Source organism: Trachypithecus francoisi, unplaced genomic scaffold, assembly GCF_009764315.1.
Source record: "Trachypithecus francoisi isolate TF-2019V2 unplaced genomic scaffold, Tfra_2.0 Lachesis_group7, whole genome shotgun sequence".
NCBI lineage: Eukaryota > Metazoa > Chordata > Mammalia > Primates > Cercopithecidae > Trachypithecus > Trachypithecus francoisi.
The window spans coordinates 28,851,450-28,873,715 of NW_022681472.1; the positions used below are offsets into that span (position 1 = coordinate 28,851,450).

General features: G+C 40.4%; 1 protein-coding gene across 1 annotated transcript in view; it reads left to right on the plus strand.

The window, feature by feature from the left end:
- The window catches only part of RDH10 (retinol dehydrogenase 10), a 29,949-nt gene extending 10,498 nt beyond the window's left edge, over positions 1-19,451 (plus strand). The window contains exons 3-6 of the mRNA XM_033203584.1: positions 13,270-13,368; positions 15,112-15,257; positions 16,858-16,989; positions 17,091-19,451. Of these exons, the coding sequence (XP_033059475.1) occupies positions 13,270-13,368; positions 15,112-15,257; positions 16,858-16,989; positions 17,091-17,214 (501 nt within the window). The 3' untranslated portion in view covers positions 17,215-19,451. The remainder of the gene's footprint in view (positions 1-13,269; positions 13,369-15,111; positions 15,258-16,857; positions 16,990-17,090) is intronic.
- Positions 19,452-22,266: the final 2,815 nt, after the last annotated feature.

Here is a 22,266-nt window from a genome sequence, read left to right on the forward strand (position 1 = left end):
CTTACATTTGTTTTTACTCTGATCATGCTGCAGATTTTCGAGATCTTTGGCAAATTCTATTGAATCGATTTTAGTAACTTGAATATATCTAAGCCATGACAATTTGAGAAAATTTAATAGCCTCACTTGAGAGTTAGAAGAATTTTAAGTAGGAAACCCCTTTACATTTAAGTTTTGTCTTGAGTTGAGAAATATTAATAGCAAATTCATCTAAACTTTCTGCTTTAGTTCTTTCAGAAACTAAAATTAAGCCTGTTTCAATGATAATAAGTAGTCTATTTGCATGTGTCTAATTCAGATATCTGCCTATATGGATGAATGTGCAGATGACATGCTATGTTTGCTTGCTTGCTTGTTTTCGTATGCTCAGTAATAAGTAGAAGACATTATTATGGTGGAGTTACAGCCACTGGACCTGGGAAAGTCCTAAATACCTGGGATGTTTTTGGACCCCTAAACTGTACTATGCTGAAGTTCCACTAGGGGGTGTACTGGCAGGGTGGATTTGTATCTTATTTCCTGCACATGGAACCAGTATTTTCCTGAGAGAAAGGGTCTTTTGTAACTAATCTTTGGAGTATGACAAAATCTAATAGTCCTTAAATAGAGAAGTATTTCCTGCCTCAGCTGAATGGGTTAAGTTCAATGTTTTGAGCCTCTAACTCCAGATATCAGATTAAAATGTGTTAATCTTTCTTATCAGAAGTCAGTATAGTAGTTAGGTATTCAAAGAACTAACACTTCTAGATTCTATCAACTGACCTAGAAGCTCCTTTAGGCTGAGACCCCATATAGACATAATTGGAAAATAACTCAGAAGATGGGGGTTTCTGATTCTTTCTAAAGCATACAGCTTCCCTAAGGTCACTGCCAGCTGGTTCCCATAATAGGTAGCCTTCGGAAGCTTCCCTGTATTGTGAATTATCATTCTGTTAAGATACCATTGTTCAGAGCCTAGGCTGGCAGAGCATGGCCTTGGGATTCAGTCACATTTGCCTTGACATACCTGGCTGGCTAGTTTCAGTCACCTGCATCCCTGGGTTTATACAGGCCTATGCCATCCCCGTACTGGAGGGGATGCGAGGGGACGCACACCTTTTCATGTGGTCTGAAGGAATGCTAACATTTTTCACTTGAAGAGCTTCCCCAGTGTATTTCATTCTTGAATTTTTTTTTTTTCTTTTTTACTTTATTTGTCAATTCTCTTAAAACTGAAGTTCACACCTGTCAGGGACCATTTTCCTAAATGCTCTGAAACTAAAATGAAGTGAGCCACAGGGGGAAAAAAAATGAATATCCTCTTATAATCATCGTAAAACTTTCAACACTGCAGCAAATGCTGCTAGAATATTTAACAAGTAAGGGCAATTACTGCCACAACCTTGAGTGCTGTCAAATTAGCCCCTTACAATGACAAGCCAATTACAATGAATTCACATTTGGAAACAAAACATTACTTGGTCTGTGAAACTTTCAAAGATCACACAAAAATGTGTGAAAAGTGGCAGTGGTGTTAACATTGTATTTTTTGGTTTGGAAAAAACGACAAGTATTTCTTATATGCTGCTTGCATAAAATGTGAATTTCTTGCCTTTCCTTCAAATAGGTTAGTACTGGAATTTTTGAATATTAACATGGTGCAGCTTCTTAAGTGTTATCCTAAACAATAGGGCTCAAAATAGCATAAGTGTTACTTATGTAAACACAGGGGTATTTTGAGAACAAATGAAACTTAAAATTCAAAGCCTGAATTTTCCCACCTGTAAGTTGTAATTAACATACTGCCCCCTACTGATTTCTTAAGGGTTTTTTACATGGGCTAGTCCTACAGTCTCTTTGGAAAGAGAAGCATAAGGTGTAATGAATTATTTTTAAATGATTTTGTATTATATTTTTATTATGTTTGCTGGACTGTTAAAGTGTTGCAATTTTTATTTATAACAGTCATTTTTTGCCTATAGTAAAATGGGACTGAATAAGAAGAATTAGAAAGGAGGTGGTGTTGGAAAGTTTTGTTGTTTTCCATCGTCATCTAGGACTCGGGATGAAAGGGACTAGGCAGCTGAAGCAACTGCTTAGCAATGATTTTGAGACTTCTTTTCTTAGGTCAGATACTGTGTTTTAACCGAAAGTATGGTCTGGCACTGCGTGGAGGGCAGGGAGGACTGGGAGCCATACATAGTAAGAACCAGGACTTGCAGGAACTTGAGGAAACCTAACCAAAAATAGATAGCACTTATAACAAAAATAGTCTGTAAATATATGCTTAATGAGCCTTGTGTACATTTACTGAGCTTTTTTATAGCACTTAAATTTACAAAGCCTTTTCATAAACACTTCTCTCATTTGAGCCTCACAGCAACTCTGAATTAAGTAGAGCCACTATCCTCATGTTTATGGATGAGGAAACAAACCCAGAGAGGTGAAGGGACTTCCCTAAGGTCACTGCCAGGGAAGGAAGAAGCTAGGACCCAAACCCTCAGCCTAGGCTTCCAGGTTAAAGCCTGTACAAATACTTAGCTGTGGGCTACAAGTTCAAAGCTCCTGGTACAGTAGGTAGATTTTCCTGTGAGTCACTTATGGGTTTTGCCCTGTGGTATAAGAATTAGTCTTCAGATGTTGATTTTTTGTTAGCATGGTTAGTTTAGCAATAACTGATTAACCCTAGCTTAATATCCCCAGAAAGCTTGCTCTGTAGATTAGACAAGCATGTAAAATTCAAGCCTGAAGAACCAATACTGTACTAGAATTTTATTACCAAAGTCCCACTTGTGTGTTTCTGGGCCTTTTCTGTACTTTTCCATAGCTTGTATTGGAGAGAGTTATTTCCTTGAGAATAGTGTAGTGCATCCTTGGGCCACCCAGCTTCCTTCTTTCTCTTCCTAGTTTGCGTATCAGTATTGACAAACTGGACACAAAAATAGTCACGAATGGAAAGAGCTCTTCTACAAGGACTGGCTGAACAAAGTTCTATTAACAATTGGTACCAAAATATCAGTTAAGTGTGGTTTTAGTTTAGTTCATTTTGTTAGCTTATCTCCTAACAAAATGTAAAACCTTTATTCTGTTATATAATATTCTTATGGGATCAGAATTCCAGATAGCTTCATAAGCTTTGCCTTTGAAATGTTAATCATGAATTTTCAAAATTGTGCACTTTGGGCCACTGGTAGTGTCCAAACTTATGGTCCAAGCATGTGATCTATAAAGGGGTAATTTTTCCCTAAATGAGGCTTACCAGAGTATAAAAGCCTCTATGGTTCACTTGTCCAAGGTACAGTTGGAAAGCTAGTGAGGGAAGTGCTGAGGATGATGGAGTCTACAGTCCCTGTCTTGAAAGATAAGCCTTCAAAGCCTCTGTGGATGTGGTGGGGAGGATTTGAAGTCTTTTAGGTTTCTTCTTTATAAACTTTGTTCTAATGGGATTGGGTGGCTTGCTCATGCTAAAAATGGATCCAAGGCAAACAGACATAGAGTTAGTCCACAAAGTCCCATGGTCATTCATACTAGGGGCTCTTGGAGTTGATTTGAACCAGACTTTACCTGATAAATGCTCAGGCTCACTCTAGAATCTTGTGCTTGGCTTGTGGTCCCAAGCAGCCACAGCAGCACAACCTAACTACTGAATCCAAGTCTGCATTTGATTCAGAGCCCAGGTGATTCCTACGCGCATATGTGTCAAAGTTTGAAGAGGAACTACTCTTCCCACTTTTTCAATATTCCATCTCCCCCCTACCCACACACACACACAATTTTTTTTTTCCTGAGCTAACCAGCCCTTTAGGAATCTTGTACCTAGGAAGATGTCAGACTGCGCACTCTGGGGCCCACTCTGATCTAGGTTTATTTTTTAAATTTTGATTCAGGTCCAGTGTCTGAAAGGAAGAGTCCAGGTGCCCTTTAGCTCATGCTTCCTCTTGGTTGCTCTGCCCAGGGTGGAGTTTTCACAGCTGCCCTAAGCACCGCAGCAGAAAGTCAGGGCTAGCCAGTGAAGAACTGTGTGGTGTTGCTAGATAATGGAAGGAATGGTGTCTCATGTATATTTGTTGTCCTTAAAAGGAAGTTTTCTTTTTTCAGTTCTCATAATTTAGTAATAATATTTTAGGTGGTTTAACCAGAGTTGTGATTGGTAAGTGATTGGTGTGATCTTCTATTACATTTCAATATTGTTCCTCTGTGAGGTAGCTAGAATATATCAGACTTGTTGGATCAGTATTATTGTCCTTAATTTCATGGTGGAGTGGTGGTTTGAAGTACAGAAACTGCAAGTGATGAAGTTTTGAATCCAGATTTAAGTTGTTGCCTTTTTTTTTTTTTTTTTTCAATTTTCAGCCCCAAATATATTCCAAACCTAGGAAAATGTCATTACAATATGAGAATGAAAGCTTAAGGGAAAATCATCACTGGAGTATATGGGACTTCCTTTCCTAATGTACATGTTCTTTCTAGTGAGCAGTTCTCATGTGGGTGATTTTGCCCCCAGGGGACATTGGTAACATCTGGAGACATTTTTCTTGTCAGACTGGTGGAGCTGCTACTGGCATCTAGTGGAGCGAGGTCAGGGATGCTGCTTAAACATCCTTCCATGCATAGGGCAATCCTATGGCTTAAAATTACCCGGCCCCAAATGTAATGGTGCTGAGATTGAGAAACGCTGTTCTAGAGCACTGGTTCTCAAACTCAGCTACAAATGGGAACCACCTGAGGGACGTTGCCTCCTGATGCCTGATTCTCCCATTGGAGATTCTGGTATAACTGGTCTGAGATGTGTCCTGAACACCAGGAAGAAAAGCTCCCTAGGTGATTCTAATGTAGCAAACCACTGATTTATAGGAAAGTTGCCATCTGCAATCTTTAAAATCCTTTAAGAGGTTCACAAATATTTATTTTTGTTTTTTAACAATGCCTATCCCAATGTAGGTACTTCATAGACCCTAATACATGTTGAATGAATTCTAAGTTCTAGCAGTGCATGTTTAAAAACATTAAGTTTTCAACTGTAATCTCTTGAATATATTTACCCTTCATTTAGGTAAAGATTTAAATTTTTTTAAAGATTTCACAGTAAGCAAACTAGAAAGCAGGGAAGAATTTAAACTATTTACAATTAGGAATTACAGGGGTTGATGATCATGGGCACATTGAGAGCCATGCTGTTGGAACAGGGGCTAGGAAGTCTGCCACTGCAGATGGCCTGAGCAGTGGCTAAGCTCACACGCATGTGTTTATGCATCATGGAAGTAGTTAACTGGTCACTAGAGCAGAACCGAAGCCTCTGCCCTTTGGAAGATCTGTCTTTATTACAATTTCTAAGATGCAATTTGAGTTTGGGGCAAAGCAAAGAGATTAATGACAGCCTGTTGTTTGGCAAGCTATTTGGCTGCAATTTTGTGGGTTATTTTCATTATTCCATCAAGAGTTATTAAATAGGGGGAGGGGCCTGAGGCTTAAGGAGATCATTGAACACTCATTTGATCATCTAGGGCCCGGCAGGGGAAAGATCGGGGAAAACAGCATTTCAGAAACAGTGCTGAGCATTCATTGTTTAACACATTGAGCCTCCATGGACTCAAGTAAAACACAGAAAAAGGATGATTGTTTCGAACAAATAATTTGTAATTTTTTTAATAGATAAGAGGCATACGTTCAAGTTATGTTGAAAGGCACAGCCGTGACATCATAGAAATACTCAATGAGATTTTTGCTGATCACTCAATGCTGGCCACTGCACTAATGGAGTTGATCCCTTATTGAGTCATTTACGAGAGTCTTAGGCAAATAATACCTCAGCGTGACCTCAGTATTTGGGGTGTGTGGTAGGAGTTGGAAAAATAATTGTTGAATATAAATCGTAACATATTTGAGATGAAAAAACTTTGGAGATCTCCTCTTTTGTCTCACAAATGAGTTCAGTCAAGATCCAGAGAGGTCAAGTAACAAAAGGAAGGTTAAGTAATGGCAGTCAGGACCAAGTGGGTTTCTAGATTCCAAAGGCCAGTGTATTTTACAGACAAATTGAGTTTTAAGTCATCTTATTTCTGGTATTTCTGCATAGTGAGCTCTAAAATGTAAGGGAATGTTGATATCTGAGTTGCTGCCTTGAGGTAAATTCATCCTATCCTTTAACAGTGTGAAGAGAAGTTAATGAAGCATTTATTTTTGCTGAATAATTAATGGTGTCATCATCGAGGTGTTCATTTGAAAAGCCTGGCTCTTTTATTAGCTTCTTGGTTGCAGGGCAACTGTAGGAGTATTCTTGTGCATGTGCGTTGAGTACTAACTGCTGATTCTGTTCAAATGTTACGCTAATCCCTGTGGCCTCACAATAATACATGTTTTTAAAAGGATAGATTTAACATTGGCGCAAATTTGACTATTATGACATGTTCTTTAGTCTCTCCTGTATTATCTAAAGAGTGAATGTTTTGTCTCAATGTGATAGAAATTAAGATGAACATTTTGTTAAGTCTGAGATAGTAGTTCCAGGCTTAATATCTTGGGGCTCTGTTGCACAATTGGTCAGGAGACCTTTCTGTCTCTACAAACATACCCAAGTAGGAAAAAGAGGCTATTATGCAACAACATATGCATGTTAGAATTTCTGTTGTCAGCTGCAGCTAGAATATTTAAAGTTGGTACTGCTAGCAAATACAGATGTAGGTTTTTCTTCCTAATTAAAGATATAATTTTGTAATGAAGATTGTTTTTTTCAAATAATACTTTCTACGGTCAAAGTAAAATGTCTAAAGTTTGGTCAGTATACTTAATAAATAGATACCTTTAGAGGTACTTTAACCATATTTTCCTTACCCAGGTGAGCTGGTAGTATGTCACCATTTTACATTTTTGAACACACGAATGATGTATCCTGTTAACTTTAACACAGTTCACTGTATTTTAAGCACCTTCAGGCATGATAGGATGTATGGTCCCCTTCGGAAGTGAATGCGTACTCTTTCTTGGATGTTCAAATAAAAGATAAACACTTCAAAACGATTCTTTTAAAAGATGGCTTTTTTGAATTGATCACAGGACAATGAATAAAACATTGTGAGGCTACAGGGACTAGTGGAACATTTCAGCAACATCAGCAGTTAGTACTTACCACATGCACAAGAATACTCCTACAGTTGCCCCACAAAAGTTTGTGTTTTTGAATCATTTTCCAGGAACAGTGACTGAGTTCTCAGAGAAGAGCGCCACCAGATGTCATTTTAGCCTTGTAAATAAGTGGGAGAGTGTTCCTTTGTGATTCTGATAAAGATAAGTTAACTCCGGCAGCTGCACAGGCAGAAAGGGTGGAACAGTAGAGGAAAGTTGCCCAGCCATGTGATGGGTGCCGTAAGCATTTCCGGTCAGACGTTCTTTGTTCAGTGGAGTCTTGATGGTGTTCTTTTTTGTTCAAAGTTTCTATCATGCTAATATTTGGAAATTCTGAAAAAACGTAAGCAGATGTGAGAAAACTGTACTGTGCTGGTGGTGGTGGCCTTTCTCCCAGCGTTATGTGATTTATGGTCCTCTTTGGAAATGAATGTCTACTCTCATTCTTGGATTTCAAATAAGAGATAAACATTTCAAAACCATTCTTTAAAAAGATACCTTCTCTTGAATTGATCACAGGACAGTCGTGTATGTGCACAAAAATAATGAGGCCTTCTCCTATGGTGAGAAACTAACTTTGCTTTTCTCTTAGTGCTCAGGAACCTAGAATTGCTTACAAATATGGAAAACACATTCTGTCGTACTTACACCTTTAAAATGTCATCAATCTCAGAATTTCAAAAGTCAGACTTTGCCGGATACCACATTTCTTCACATTGACTTTTGTTCCACTTTAGGCTAATTTGTCCTGACACTGCAGCTGCAGGCTCTGGGCTGCACAGTCTGTCATTAAGAGTACCAGTAATGGTCTGGAGAGTCGGAGCTGTTGGAAGTTAATTTGGCGTAAACTTTACTTTAAAAGATTTCTCAAGCTATGACATGTCATGTCTATGTGCAGTTACTTACATGTCTGTTTAAGAAGTTCTTGCTTATATCACAAATGTGACCTTTACAGTTATCTTTCAACGTGCCCAGTGCTTTGAAGAGGAGCCCTGAGGAGCTAAGGAGATACTAGACTTGTTAAGCATATTTCATAGGAATGTCAGTGTCCGTTTGAATGTCCTTCCTTTTTTTTTTTTTTTTTTTTAAATCACACAGCAACCCCGTCAGCTGGTAGCAGATTATGATACTGGAATCTTGTGATCAAATTAATCATGGTAATCAAAGCTCTAGCTCCACACTTAATAGACAAAGTCAGTTATTAAAAGTTTTCTCTTTTGCAGATAAGAAAATCCCTAGGCCCCTTCCAACTCTAAATTCTGTAGACTTCTTGGTTCACATATTGGTTACTGACTTTGAGACCCCCCCCAGATCAAGAGTCAACCATATTTTTCTGCGGAAGAACTTGATGTCTTCTTCTGTTTTTTAGACAGGCAAGAGGACACTGCAATAGAGTGCAATTCTCTGATTTACAGTTAGCATCTAGCAAACCTTGCCAACCAGCATGGGTACCAGCTCACTCTGGAGACTGATCACATGTACTGCATTTGGAGACCCCTTTACTAGATGATAACTCCTGATCTATCCATCCTTATAGTTGGTATAACTCAGCAGTCCTATTGGTCAGCAGATTATCTGTGCTGCCCTCTCAGATCCGCCCATGCCTCACAGGCATTAATTTATACTGAAGCCGTTTGGCTGTGTGTTTCAGATTTGCCCTTTATGTTCTTCTGACGACTCTTTGAGACAAAGTTAAAGATTATGAACCTTAGCTTGAACTGACTGGTGTCATGGCAACTAGCACTTCACCTTTTGCTGGTCTCTACCTCATACATGCTACAATATTTGTGCACATTAATAATTCATTGCAAAGTGCCAGATTTCTTTGTGCTGTCAAGCAGTGTCAAGGACAGAATATGCTGTGCTATCTCAAATGTCATCTACCAGACTGTTGAGGGCAAGAGTAATTAGAAAAGAAAACTAGTCAGGTTACTTGGGAAAATTCCTGAAAATGTGATGCTTTCTAGTCACCCAACTATAGCATTTTTCTTGCAAAGTATGGAATAGAATTCATGTTGATCAAAGTTTGTTTAATAATGCGCCCCAGACATAAGGCAGGAGTTTGGAGTAATTGCTCGCCTCTATTCAGGCAGCAAAGGAAATGATTAACAGCCTTCGTGCTCAGTCACGTGTACTGGGCTCTAGCAGGAACCTGAGCACAGGCTTAAAAGAAACCCGAGTGGTCCTCATGTGGGTGCTCCTACCCCAAGCCTGCCTTTGCCCGACACAGAGCAGAGCTGAGTAAATGTTTGACACCAGCCTTAGAAACAAGCTGTCTGGGATCTCAGGCTGATTAGCGGCCCTAGATAGCTTTCTTCACCTCTCAGTTCCCTCCGCGCAGCTCTTTGGTGGTTGTTGACGCTGTGAGTGGTTGTTATAGTAATTGCAGTGTTGCCTATAATTAATGAGCCTTTCAGATAAAGAATATGGATCTTTGTCTTAAAATGTAGAAAATGCAAAGATACATTGGATTTAATTTATACAGAAGGCCAAATTTGTCCTTGATTAGGCAAAGAAATCACGTTTTAAACTGAACATTGACCCATCTGTGCTTTACAAAGCAAAACAATCTCCCTCTCAAAAGAAAGCTTCATATTACAACAAGCCAATCTGTGTCATACTTTACTCTTTAAAATTGGAATGTATTTCCCCAAATGTTTATAGCCCACAATTGGAAACGATTTTTTTCACATAGCCATATCTCGATTGTTTGGTTTCTCTTTCTCTCCCTTCTTCTCTCTTCCCGCCTCCTCTCTCTCTCTCTCTGTCCCCCTCGCCCTTTTTTCTTTCCTTTTTCTTTAAACCAGTAGCTCAACTCTTCTTCAAACAATTTGGGGGTGGGGGGAGGGTCCCACACGGGGAAATGTGTCCCCAAATCACATTTTTTAGAACATGCAGCCATAGTACCCTCCTTATGGAGAAACTGGAACTATTTTATATAACAATACCACCAGATTCATTTCAGGGCAAGAAGGGGAGGGGACATTAATCAGTTTCAGAACCTTGCAACAAATTACACTTAAAGAACAGTTAGGAACTTGTTAATCTTCTGTCACCTACCTTGATTGGTGCTGGGGATCTGGATTAGTCATTTAACACCTGCAGGCAAGACCAGAGCACGTGAATACAGGGAAGTCATTAGAGCCAACCTGCTATGATGTCTGAGTTTCTAGTCAGACCCAGCCGCTGGCTCGAGTTAGAGTGGACATGTGAGTGAGTGATTCAGATTTGTCAGGTAACCAAGTACATGCCCGGCTAACTTTTTGTATTTTTTGTAGAGTCAGGGTTTCACAGTGTTTCCTAGGGTGGTCTTGAACTCCTGGGCTCAAGTGAACCTCCTGCCTTAGCCTCCTGCAAAGCTTGGGGATTACAAGTGTGAGCCACTGTGCCCGGCTGTTTTCTAGTTTAGATTGGAATACATAAATTCCATTGTGATGTTACTTTTTTCCAATTCTGTGATATAATACCCATGTATAAATTATAGAGCCTAAAGTTGAACCCATAATAACCTGAAGTACCAGTTATTGACTTTTTTTGCTAACAGATCAAAATAATAATTACTGTCATAATTACTCTTTCTGTTTTTACTACTACAAAGAAATACAATCAAGCTGAAACATGTGTCTCTCTTCCTCAGCACTGTACTTGGGCAATGCAGTAATAAGGAGTGAGTTCACTTGCTGTATTAGTCTGTTCTCATACTGCCATACAGAAATACGTGAGACTGGGTAATTTACAAAGAAAAGAAGTCTAATTGGCTTGTGGTTCTGCAGTCCGTACAGGAAGCATAGAGGCTTCTGCTCCATTTCTGGGGAAGCCTCAGGGAGCTTTCAATCATCGTAGAAGGCAAAGGGGGTACAGCAGTAAACACTGCAGAAGCAGGAGGAAGTGAGGGGGGTGTGGGGGTGGGGGCTGCACACATTTTAACAACCCGATCTCGCAAGAACTCACTCATTATCACTAGAGCAGCACCAGGAAATGGTCCTGAACCATACATGAAAGATCACTCCCATGGTCCAGTTACCTCCCACCAGGCCATACCTCTGACATTGGGGATTATAGTTGACATGAGATTTGGGTAGGGGCACAGATCCAAACCGTATCACTAGCTCTCCTCCACAGTGCCTGTCTCTGTGTAGCAAAGTAATTTTCCCTTAATATTTGGAAGATTGATCTGGGTCTTCCAGCTTAGTCTGGAACAGTCAGACAAATAAGTATAAGACAATCAAAATCAAAACACTATAAAACATAATCGTATTAAGGTGAATGGTACTGACTATACGTCTTACAGAAATATAGACAAAGTCAGGCTGACCTAGAATAATACTAGATAAAGGTTTAACACCCTAACTACCTTCAATAAAGAATTATTAGGAGACTCCAGTGACATAAAGCACTTTGAAAAGTATGAGAGACTATATAAATATGTGATGAATATTACACTTTGATTTACATAGGAAGGGTCTGGGATAGATTATCAGAAGAGTTCCTGGGTCAAATGACACAGGTGAGAATAAGCATTTCATGGGTACTGATGAGGAAACTCAAAACGGTGTGAGTTGGGACTGGGGTGCTGCATGATGACTGGGGAAGACCTTGGGATACTTCACAAAAATTCATGTGGCATCTGTATGAATAATTGATGGGAGCATAGAAAAACATCAGAATTAATGGAATTGCTGTTTTCAATCTTTACACACAAAAATTATAACAAATTAGATAGGGTCAAGGGCAGCGGCTCATGCCTGTAATCCCAGCACTTTAGGAGGCCGAGATGGGAGGATCACTTGAGCCCAGGAATTCAAGACTGGCCTGGGCAACATAGATCCCTTCTCTACAAAAAATTAAAAATTAGCTGGGCATGGTGACGTGCATCTGTAGTCCCAGCTACTCGGGAGGCTGAGGCAGAAGGATCACTTGAGCCCAGGAGTTCGAGGCTATGATTATGCCATTGCACTCCAACCTGGGCAACACTGCAAAACCCTGTCCCCCACCCCATGCGCACCCCCCCCCCAAAAAAAACCCACAAACCCAAATTAGGTTTCATGCAAAAACTCAGTGATACCTTAGCCAGTAAATCCTCTGAGAAGGGAATGCAGCTCTTCCTTAAGTCTGCTCTGTAGTGTTTGGTTGTGTGGGTTTTTTTAACTTCATAAATCATGGGAAGCTGTGCTGGCAATAGGAGATAACTCAGCAGTAGACAGATTGCTCTTCACTGCTTTCTTTTAAGAAGCAGGTTATAAAACTGTTGGGAGCCTGGTAGAGTAGTTAATAGATCATTGTAAGCAATTTGAAGTAATTTTTTTTTTTTTTTTTTTTTTGTCTGATACAGCCTTGCGTTTTGAAGACAAGCGAGCTAGAGAGAAAAGAGTTTAGTGAGTAAGAAATCAGCTCCGCCTCTGATTTTGTGCCACCTCTGGCACAAGTTCCAGGGCCTCTGGGTCCCCCACCCTGGAATGTGTGCCACACTCTGCCTCACTCTGTGGCCAGTCACCTGCATCTGTGGCAGAGTCCTTGCAGTGAAACCCACATTGGAATGTGACTGTTCAGAATGATACACGTTCTTGTCAGTGTACAGTTGGCATTATAATATGTTTTTCACAAAAATAGTTCTATAATTTACCCTGTTTTTTATATCCTAAAATACTTTGTCTCCTGCTAGTTCACTTTGGTGGTAAGCCTTGGGATTCCAGAGCACACTGCTGGAGTATCTCTTCATTGATGGGTCTGTTACTATGTAGACATCACCATAAGGCACACATTAATACAAGGCAATGTTTGTAGTAGGCTGTGGTCCCTCCCAAACCATGAGATAGCTGCATTGAAGTGTCATGAGCAGAAACAAATCTCTGGCTTGGGCAGATAACTGTCACTTGAAAGGTGATGAAGAACCTTCTGCCAATGGCTCTTTTCATCTCTAGACACTGTCCACAAAAGCTCTTACATTACAGTCTTGTCGGTCATGACTTATAATAGGCCTGCCATGCCGATGATACAGTGCTAAGCTAACCAGACAATTAAAAGATTTTTTTGATAAACGTAAAATATTTTTAAAGGAATTGGGAAATGTAACATCATGTGAATAAAAATTTGTTTTGTGATCTTGGATTGGGTTTTAGATGAAATTCATGATGTCAGTTCTAAAACTTGAATCTAACTTTGTTTCAGACCACTAAGGCTTTTCTTCCTACGATGCTGGAGATTAATCATGGTCATATTGTGACAGTTGCAAGTTCCTTGGGATTGTTCAGTACTGCCGGAGTTGAGGTTTGTCAGATATATAGCATTTCTTTCATTCAATCTGTTTATCCTGTGATAAGTACATCAGAACCTCCAGGAGAGCACCTGCTGCCCCTCCATTCATGAAAGCTGCACAAAGGCACTCTGCATGTGTGCTGCGTGTAGGATGTTCCACAGGAACCCAGGGCCAGCCACCGGAAGGGAATTCTAAGTCAGGTGTGGTGGCGCACACCTGTAGTCCTAGCTACTTGGGATGCTGAGGTGGGAGAATCGCTTGAGCCCAGGTGTTCAAGACTGCAGTGAGCTGTGATGGCACCACTGCACTTCAGCCTGGGAGACAGAGCAAGACCCTGTCTCTAAAACAAAATGAAAAAAGGGAATGGACTTCTGCCTCTTCTGCCATAAAATCTCTTACACTAGTTTGACAAAGCAGCAGCAACAAGAAAAGTATATGGGCCAGCCCTCAGTGTGCCCATTTTTATTAGCAGCTTCGCTTGACGATGGCAGGAGGCACAGGGCCAAGAATAGAACCATGGGAGGCTGCGGGGAACAGAAGAATGAGGCCAGAGGTTCACATTCGGTTGTGGTCACCTTGCCAAAACTGAGCTATCTTGTATTAGCCCATCAGATGAGGTGGTCAGGTATCCTGCATTGTAAGTTTGTAGAATTGTAGAACTGGATTTCATCAAACCCTGTTCTTCACGATATTCAGATGATAAAGCATGAATATGTATATTGTTCTATCCTGTTTGTCCTCTGCATGCTTGTAAAACTGAAAACATCACTCCATGCAAATATGCAAAAGGACACATTATTTAAATAGCACCCATATCAAGGGATTCCATTTCTAAAGTTGGGCCATGGACAATAACTTTTTTCCTATATTGTGTGCCCTTAGGTTAAGTTCTAGTTTAAGATTACAAGGCATGGTTATCATTTTCATTTTAACTTCACCATACAAAGAAAGTCAAATCATAACAATTTATAGGCTAAGCTAGATTTGCCTTTATTCTTCTTGCATTAATTTAAACAAACTGGTTTTTCTTTCTCCTTTACTGAACAAGAGACCATTTGTAAATTTTCCAGACACTTCAAAGTGAACCTCTCTCCATTTTAACTTTAGCTTTGTTAGCTTGTTAGCTTTCACAGAATCCTTTATGGTAACTTCCCCAAAGTAATATGATACTTAGTTGATGTGACAAAAAGCATTCATCTGTTTCTGCTGTTGCTTTGAAAATATTATTTCTGCACTGAACCACATCAGGTATCTGTCTTTGTTTTTTTTTTTTTTCTTTTTTTTTTTTTTTTTTTGAGATGGAGTCTCACTCTTATTGCGCAGGCTGGAGTGCAGTGGCATGATCTCAGCTAATTACAACCTCCACGTCCCAGGTTCAAGCAATTCTCCTGCCTCAGCCTCCTGAGTAGCTGGGACTACAGGCACATGCCCACCATGCCCAGCTAATTTTTGTATTTTTAGTAGAGGCGGGGTTTCACCATTTTGGCCAGGCTGGTCTCGAACTCCTGACCTCAAATGATCCAGCCACCTTGGCCTCCCAAAGTGCTGGGATTACAGGCGTGAGCCACCGCGCCCAGCCAGGTATCTGTTTTTTAAAATGATTTCCTTTTCTTTGTGTAGTCACCTGTAACCCTATGTATTAGACATCCAACCATAGTAATAGGACCAGGGAGGCTTCAGTTTGGTTGGGGATGGGGCATATTATTTCTGGGGATGGGGCTTAGTATTTCTGCTTTCTCCCCTCTTTAACTCAGGATTACTGTGCCAGTAAATTTGGAGTTGTGGGTTTTCATGAATCCCTGAGCCATGAACTAAAGGCTGCTGAAAAGGATGGAATTAAAACAACTTTGGTTTGCCCTTATCTTGTAGACACTGGCATGTTCCGAGGCTGCCGAATCAGGTCAGTGAGAACCCATATTATTACTGATAAAAAGAATAATATTGGGAGAATATGTGGAATTGGACTTTCAAACATAGCCTTGTATTTTAACTATCATTTGACAATCTGTGGCTTTCATTGGTCAAGATTTAGTTTGTAAAATTGGTGTATAAGATTGGCAAGGGAGAGACTGGTGCCACACTGATACTAATTTGCAGAAATTAATCCAGAATCATCAGATAGGAAATGGCTTCTCTGTAAAGAGAAAACATAGATATCCAGTCTTTTCCTTAGAAGCTCATCTTTTGGAGTTACTTTGTTTCTTTAATACTGGTATTGGTAAATAGGGATTCCAGAAGAAAATTCCTTCATGTGACTTGGGTCTGGATATGAAACTATGTCACTGTCACAGAGATTAACGTGCCTTTCTTCTGAAAAGACCATTGAATATTACACTCCAGATTTGGAAACGTCCTTTTTGCAGCAAGCGTATGTAACTAGATTCACTCTGGCAGAATGAGAAGAACCATTTAGATGTACTGAAAAATGAAATAAAATACCCACACACATAGAAAGGAGGCATGTGGGAATATAAATGTCAAGTTACATCTGACTTGAGCTCAGCAGAATAAACAAAACCGTGAATCATTAAGAGGATGCTTGTGAAGACATGCTTACTTTGAAATCTTTGCTTGGGTGAATTTGAAAGGCAAAGGAAGATAACCAAACCAGTTCCCTGTTGGTTGGGGGCCATTCTTAACGTGTACTGAACTGAACAGGCAGCAAAATAGGTGGAAGGTGATTTGAATCACTCCAAAGTCAGGGTGACTCCAAGTCTGAACTGGAAAATGGACTCCAGCTCTGCCTCTTATCCCACACACGTGTGTGTTTGTGTGAACGTGTGTGTGTGTTGGTGGTTTGTTATGTTTTGTTTTGTTTTCCTCTTATGTACTTGGGAAGCAGTTGCTGAGGGTCTTGCAGAGCTCTGTTTCCTCCAGTGTAGCATAGCAGCAGGTGCAGGGGTCCAAAACTATGGTGGCAAAATGAAGAATGAAAGGAATAAATTGCACACCATCATTCCAACATGTAACCTAGTGAATTAAACTGAAGGTAGGATGTCTATATGCCCTTCATTTCAGGGGCCCCTAGAGAATATACCTTAGCTTTCCCTCTTCCAGCATCCTGGAAAGTAGATACCTGGCCTTCCTTTCACTTTGAAAGCTTATGCCCTCATTTTGACTACACCTAATACTAAAAGCTTGGCATCTTGCTTGGGATTAGTGTTTGCTATGCCAAACACCCTCTCCTCTTTCTATTGAAAGCAAAACATAGGAAAATAATTTGAAATACATTTTAAGGCATCTTAAAAACATGACTTTTTCATCTTATGGAAAAGCAGACCAATTTTACTTTTTTTCCCCCAACTTGTTTTCTAGACTGTGCCAATAAAATGTGTTCATAGTAGGAAAATTTGGAAAATACAGAAAAGCGCTATGAAGAAAACAAAATGTACCCAAAATCCCATCACTCAGATAACGTCACTGTTAATGTTTTGATATGTATTTCCAGTCTTTTCTATTGTGTTAATTCTTCATTTTGTTTTTGAATAAATAACTTTCAGGAAAGAAATTGAGCCTTTTCTGCCACCTCTGAAGCCTGATTACTGTGTGAAGCAGGCCATGAAGGCCATCCTCACTGACCAGCCCATGATCTGCACCCCTCGCCTCATGTATATCGTGACCTTCATGAAGAGGTAACTGGGAGGGTTCCCTCACTGACCGGGTCTCTCCATGCCTGCCCAGTGTCTTAGCTGAAACTTCAAGTTTGCTAACAGCTGTGACTTTCCTTTTTCAGTATCCTCCCGTTTGAAGCAGTTGTGTGCATGTATCGGTTCCTAGGAGCGGACAAGTGCATGTACCCCTTTATTGCTCAAAGAAAACAAGCCACAAACAATAATGAAGCAAAAAATGGAATCTAAGAATCTTTTTAGATGGAATATTACTTCTGTCAGAAGATGATCCAGATGTTTCAGTCCAATGCACATCAGCGTTGCTGACGTTTTATGGATTCTAAACTTGTGTTGTTTCTTTTTTTAATCAACTTTTTAAAAAAATAAAGTGTAAATGAACCGACTAGAGTACTTGGAAAATGTGATCAGTAAAAGTGAACTTAGGTTGTTGCCAACAGGGTCCTTTTAGGCAGAACCCAAAAACCAGTCAAATCTTTAGAGAAGCACTGTGTGACATCTTCAGGTTACCATTATTTTTTTAATGAGCAGGAAGTCTAGAAATGATAACTAGACTGTATATTTCATGTGTGTGATTTTTCAGAATTCCTATAGAGTTTACTCATTCTTGTTATTAAACTCCAGCCAGTTGACATCTTTGCAATTTCAAGGACTGATAGTGCTATATTTTCTCATGTTTTCTAAGTTTCCGTTTTGCAAGGCCTAGGTGGCTTTTTCATGGTGTTTGTACGTTTAGCTCTTTTGAAAAGGAATTTTGAAATCTGCATCAACTGAAGTAAATGATGTCTGAGTATTACAGTAAAGGTGACCAAGTCTCTTTCTTAAAGTCACAATGACTAAAGTATTAGCTGATTTTTTTTTTTTTTTTTTTTTGAGACAGAGTCTCGCTCTGTACCAGGCTGGAGTGCAGTAGCACAATCTCGGCTCACTGCAGTCTCTGCCTCGCGGGTTCAGGTGATTCTCCTGCCTCAGCCTCCCGAGTAGCTGGGACTACAGGCGCGCGCCACCACGCCCAGCTAATTTTTATATTTTTAGTAGAGATGGGGTTTCACCATGTTGGTCACGATTGTCTCCATCTCTTGACATCGTGATCCGCCTGCCTCAGCCTCCCAAAGTGCTGGGATTACAGGCATGAGCCACTGCACCCAGCCTTGAATTTTTAATTTTATCTCTGAAATACTTCATTAAGTGTCTGGAGACCTAATTATCCTAAAAGATCATCCATTTTCTACCTATGAATTTTGCTGCATACAGAAAGTGCCCTTTCCTCAGGAAGTTGCTGTGTTTCGTTTCTTTGGATGGACTCTTACCTAGAATACATAGCAGCTCTGCAAAGAAACAGTTTTTAAAAATGGGAACTTCTACATTGAAAATCCCCATTTTTGTGCCAACTATGATGAGTGAGAGGGAGAAATCTTATTCTATGGCATATGTATGGAAAGGTGTAAAGATTCTTTTGAAAGTTTTATTCACGTTGTAGAACAGCAAATGACATTTTTACAGTATTTTTTTGTAAAGCAAACTATTTTGTGCCTTGAATTTGGTATATGTGTATTAGTGAAACATTGTAAAAGTGAACTTCTACCTCTGTATCTAAATGTATACCATCCACTTGTAAATTACTATAAACTATTATGTGATTGCTTTTTTTTTTTTTTTTTAGAATGTCTTCTTTAAATAGTGGCCAATGTTTAAGGCTATTAAAATAAGCCAACTTTTACTAATTGGGGAGTTTTATAAATGACTGATTAAATTTAAAGAATTAACTTACATGCAACTGTGTGATTATTAGTTATCAGCAGTGTTGTAAGGAAAATTATTGTGTTCTTTTTTAATGATCATTATCCCACTTTAGGTAAAGAAAAATGTTGGAATGGAATAGTGTTGGGAAACAGACATTAACAACCTAGGGTGCCTGCACTCAAATAGCCAGATTAGATACTTGATTAAGGGCTTGTTCGTACCAAAAGTGGGGAAACAATCCATGACCTGTGTTTTAGTTTGGCTGCACCACAGATCAAATCTGCACTGTGTCTACATAGGAAAGGTCCTGCTGTGTGCTAATGTTCCCAATGCAGGACTTGAGGAAGAGCTCTGTTATATGTTTCCATTTCTCTTTATAAAAGATAACCAAATCTTGTGGCCTTTATAACAATGGAGGCACTGGCTGCCTCTTAATTTTCAATCATGGACCTAAATAAGTACTCTAGTAGTCTCAGCAGTGCCAGGTGGGGACAGATATACTCAGAGGTTATCCAGGTCTGCCTCCCAGCGAGCCTGGAGTACAACAGACCCTCCTAGAGAAATCTGTTGTAATTTAACAACCCACTTATCCACCTTAAAACTGAGGAAAGTCTTCTTTACATCTAATTTTATTCTTGTGTGTTTTAACTTAAACCTTTGTCTATTTTTAGTATTGCCCTTATAAAGGTGTCTATCTCCAAGTTCAATAAACCTAATTCATTTAACTTTTTTGTAGAAGTCTTACATTCCCACGTCCCAGCCCAGTTCAGTCACTTCTGTGGCACTTCCTTGAATGTTGTCCAAATTCTCCCTCCCATCTTTAGCTGTGGAGTTTGGAAAGGGATACAGTTAATGCAGGTTTAGAACTATGGAATTCCTGCAAGTTGCATTTCTTCATCCCAATATCATGTTCTTACTAATGCTGTGTTGCTGATTGTGTGTGTGATTATTTCTAAACATGAAATCTCTTCTAGACAAGTCTGCCTGTTTGTGTTGATCACTTATGTAATTGCCAAGGTTGCTTTTCTGGCTGGTTATTTATCTACACCTACCCCCACCCCTTAACATGAATGCTGACTCTGAATATATTCTCTTTTTTGTCATCTGGCCCATTCATGTGGGTGTTCAGGGCCACTGGACTCAAGGCTGATCCCCTAAGGAGCACCACCCCCAGCTCATACTGGCACTCTCCCTTTCTCTAACCTTTCAACCAAGTTAATGATAATTACATTGAGTGGGACCCAGGACTCCAAAGTTTTGAAGCCAGCAAAGATAAATTCCAACTATTGTTTCCCCCTTGATCTACCAGGTCTGCTGCTCTGTCACAAAAGATTAGCCTGACAGGATTGAGCTATGTAAAGCCAGGCTGGGTTTGTATGTGTGTGTGTGTGTGTGTGTGGGTGGGTGGGTGTGGTGCATGTATGTGTTTGGTATCCTGTTTCCTTAGAAGGCTATAGCTTTCAAATTTTCTCAAAATGTTTTCCAACTGGCAGAAACAATTCTAAATTGACATTGATCTGAATCTTGGAAATCTGCTTTTGCCTCCAACAAAGTATAAAATCAGTAGGGGTTGGGGGAACAGGGTCATTCTTTCTATGCCAAATGTATTGCCTGTGCCTGAATCAGAAGAGTGGGGAAAGCAAGGATGTAATGGTTCCGAAGTGGTGAGATGTGGGCCCTGGGTTTGCATAGTCAGCATTTGCACACCAGGCATCTGCTAGGCCGAAGCGCCCATCCCAGGGACTCAAGGAGCCTGCAGGTAACTCACAAGTATACATGTATGTATCTGTGTGCACATGCCACAAATGAAGCCCCAGAGTATGATGACATCTCATCTCAGTACAGAGGGAAACGTGGCCTGGAAGGTTGGTGATGCAGTAGATGAATTTGGGAATGGGAGTTTGGGGATTCCAGGGAACAGATTCTCCGGAAAGGCCTAAAGATAAAAAAAGTTAGATTATACTCATGACTGAAGCATAGAACATGGGAAGAGAATGACATGCATTCCCTAAGGAGATCCTATCTTGAGAATGGCCTTCCTTCCAGGCTGAGGAATGGACCCTTCATTTGATACGGAAGAGAGAAGCCCTAGAAAGTTTTTTTTAGCAGGAAAGTAACAGGAGCAGAGCTGTGAGTTAATAGGATCAATGAAGCCGCTGTGAAGAATTTCAAAGCACAAGAAGCAGGGAGCAGTGAGGAGGGCAGCTATTGCAGTAGTCCACAGGGAGGTGGTAGGAATGGGCCCACAAGAGAGGGGACAGGGAATGGAGGGAGAAACCCAGGCTGAGCAACTCTTCCCACAGGAGGTTGAACTTGCAAGCCCAGGTGACTGAAGATAGCTTATCACTCGAGATGAGCCGAGTGGTTTTAAATGGGAAGAACAGAATTCACCAACAGTGAATCTGATTTAGAAATGTTGCATTTGAGATGCTGGGTGACAATAGCTGGTGGACAGGCAGATATTAACTCTGGTCCTCAGGAAACAGGTTGGTACTGGGATCCAGAAGTCATCTACATAGAAGCTGTGAAGTGAACAAACCTGGGAGGGGGAAAGCACAGAATGAGTGGAGATCCAAGGACCCAGCTTGGGGAGTGTGGGGGAGCAGCAGCAGAAGGTGTAAAAGGTGACGGAGTAAAGTTAAGAAGGGAACTTCCTCCTCCCAAGGAGAAACCAAACTAGAAACAATTATCTTCTCTGCTTGGACCTAATCCCCAGGCTGAGTCACACTTGAGAAACCTCAGTCTGGCCCAAGAAAAAGAGTCTGTGTGGCCAGCCCTGGGGCAGAGGTCCAAAAGGTGAAGGGCAGTGTTAACAGATAGCACATGGAGGCTTCGACCGTGCACTCAGGTTTCTAGTAACTGAATCCATTGTTAAAAGAACCAAAGGAAAATTTCTTCCTAAGTGAACCCTGGAAACTGTCGTTCTTTGGCGATTTTCTTTGCTTGGCCTCAGAAGCATGACTCGCTTAAATGCGCAGGCAATGTTTCATCAGAACCCTGGGGAAAAACAAAATGCACTTCCAGTATCACCAGATGGATACATGTTAGTGCAAATGAACTATTTTTATATGCCAAAAAGATGAGACAGGACTAGCTTCTATCAGGGTGCTGAAAAAGACGGGTTCCTATCTGGTCCTTGAAGCACTAAACTCACGGCGGGCCAAGAACCTTTCAGGCAGGTCCTGGATCCAGGTAAACATGCAGTGACTCCCAGCTTTCCCAGGAAATGTCACGGCAGAGCAGTGTGGAACCACAGTCTTGCTACTGTTTATTATGACCCTTTCTGGGGATTGCAGTTCCTACATTACAATAGCTATACCAAAGAATTTACACATTTCACAACTCATCTATTATTTGGGGGAAAGCATTGACAACACACAGCCACACAGGCCAGAGAATCCTGCTCATTGAGTAACTATTTCTCATTTAACTTGCTCCGTTGCTGTAGAGAACTTACACAATGTCTTTCAGGAGCTCCTCACAGGCTTTTGAGCTGTGACTGTTGAAACCTTTCTTACCACTAGCAAAATGCGAGAGAAT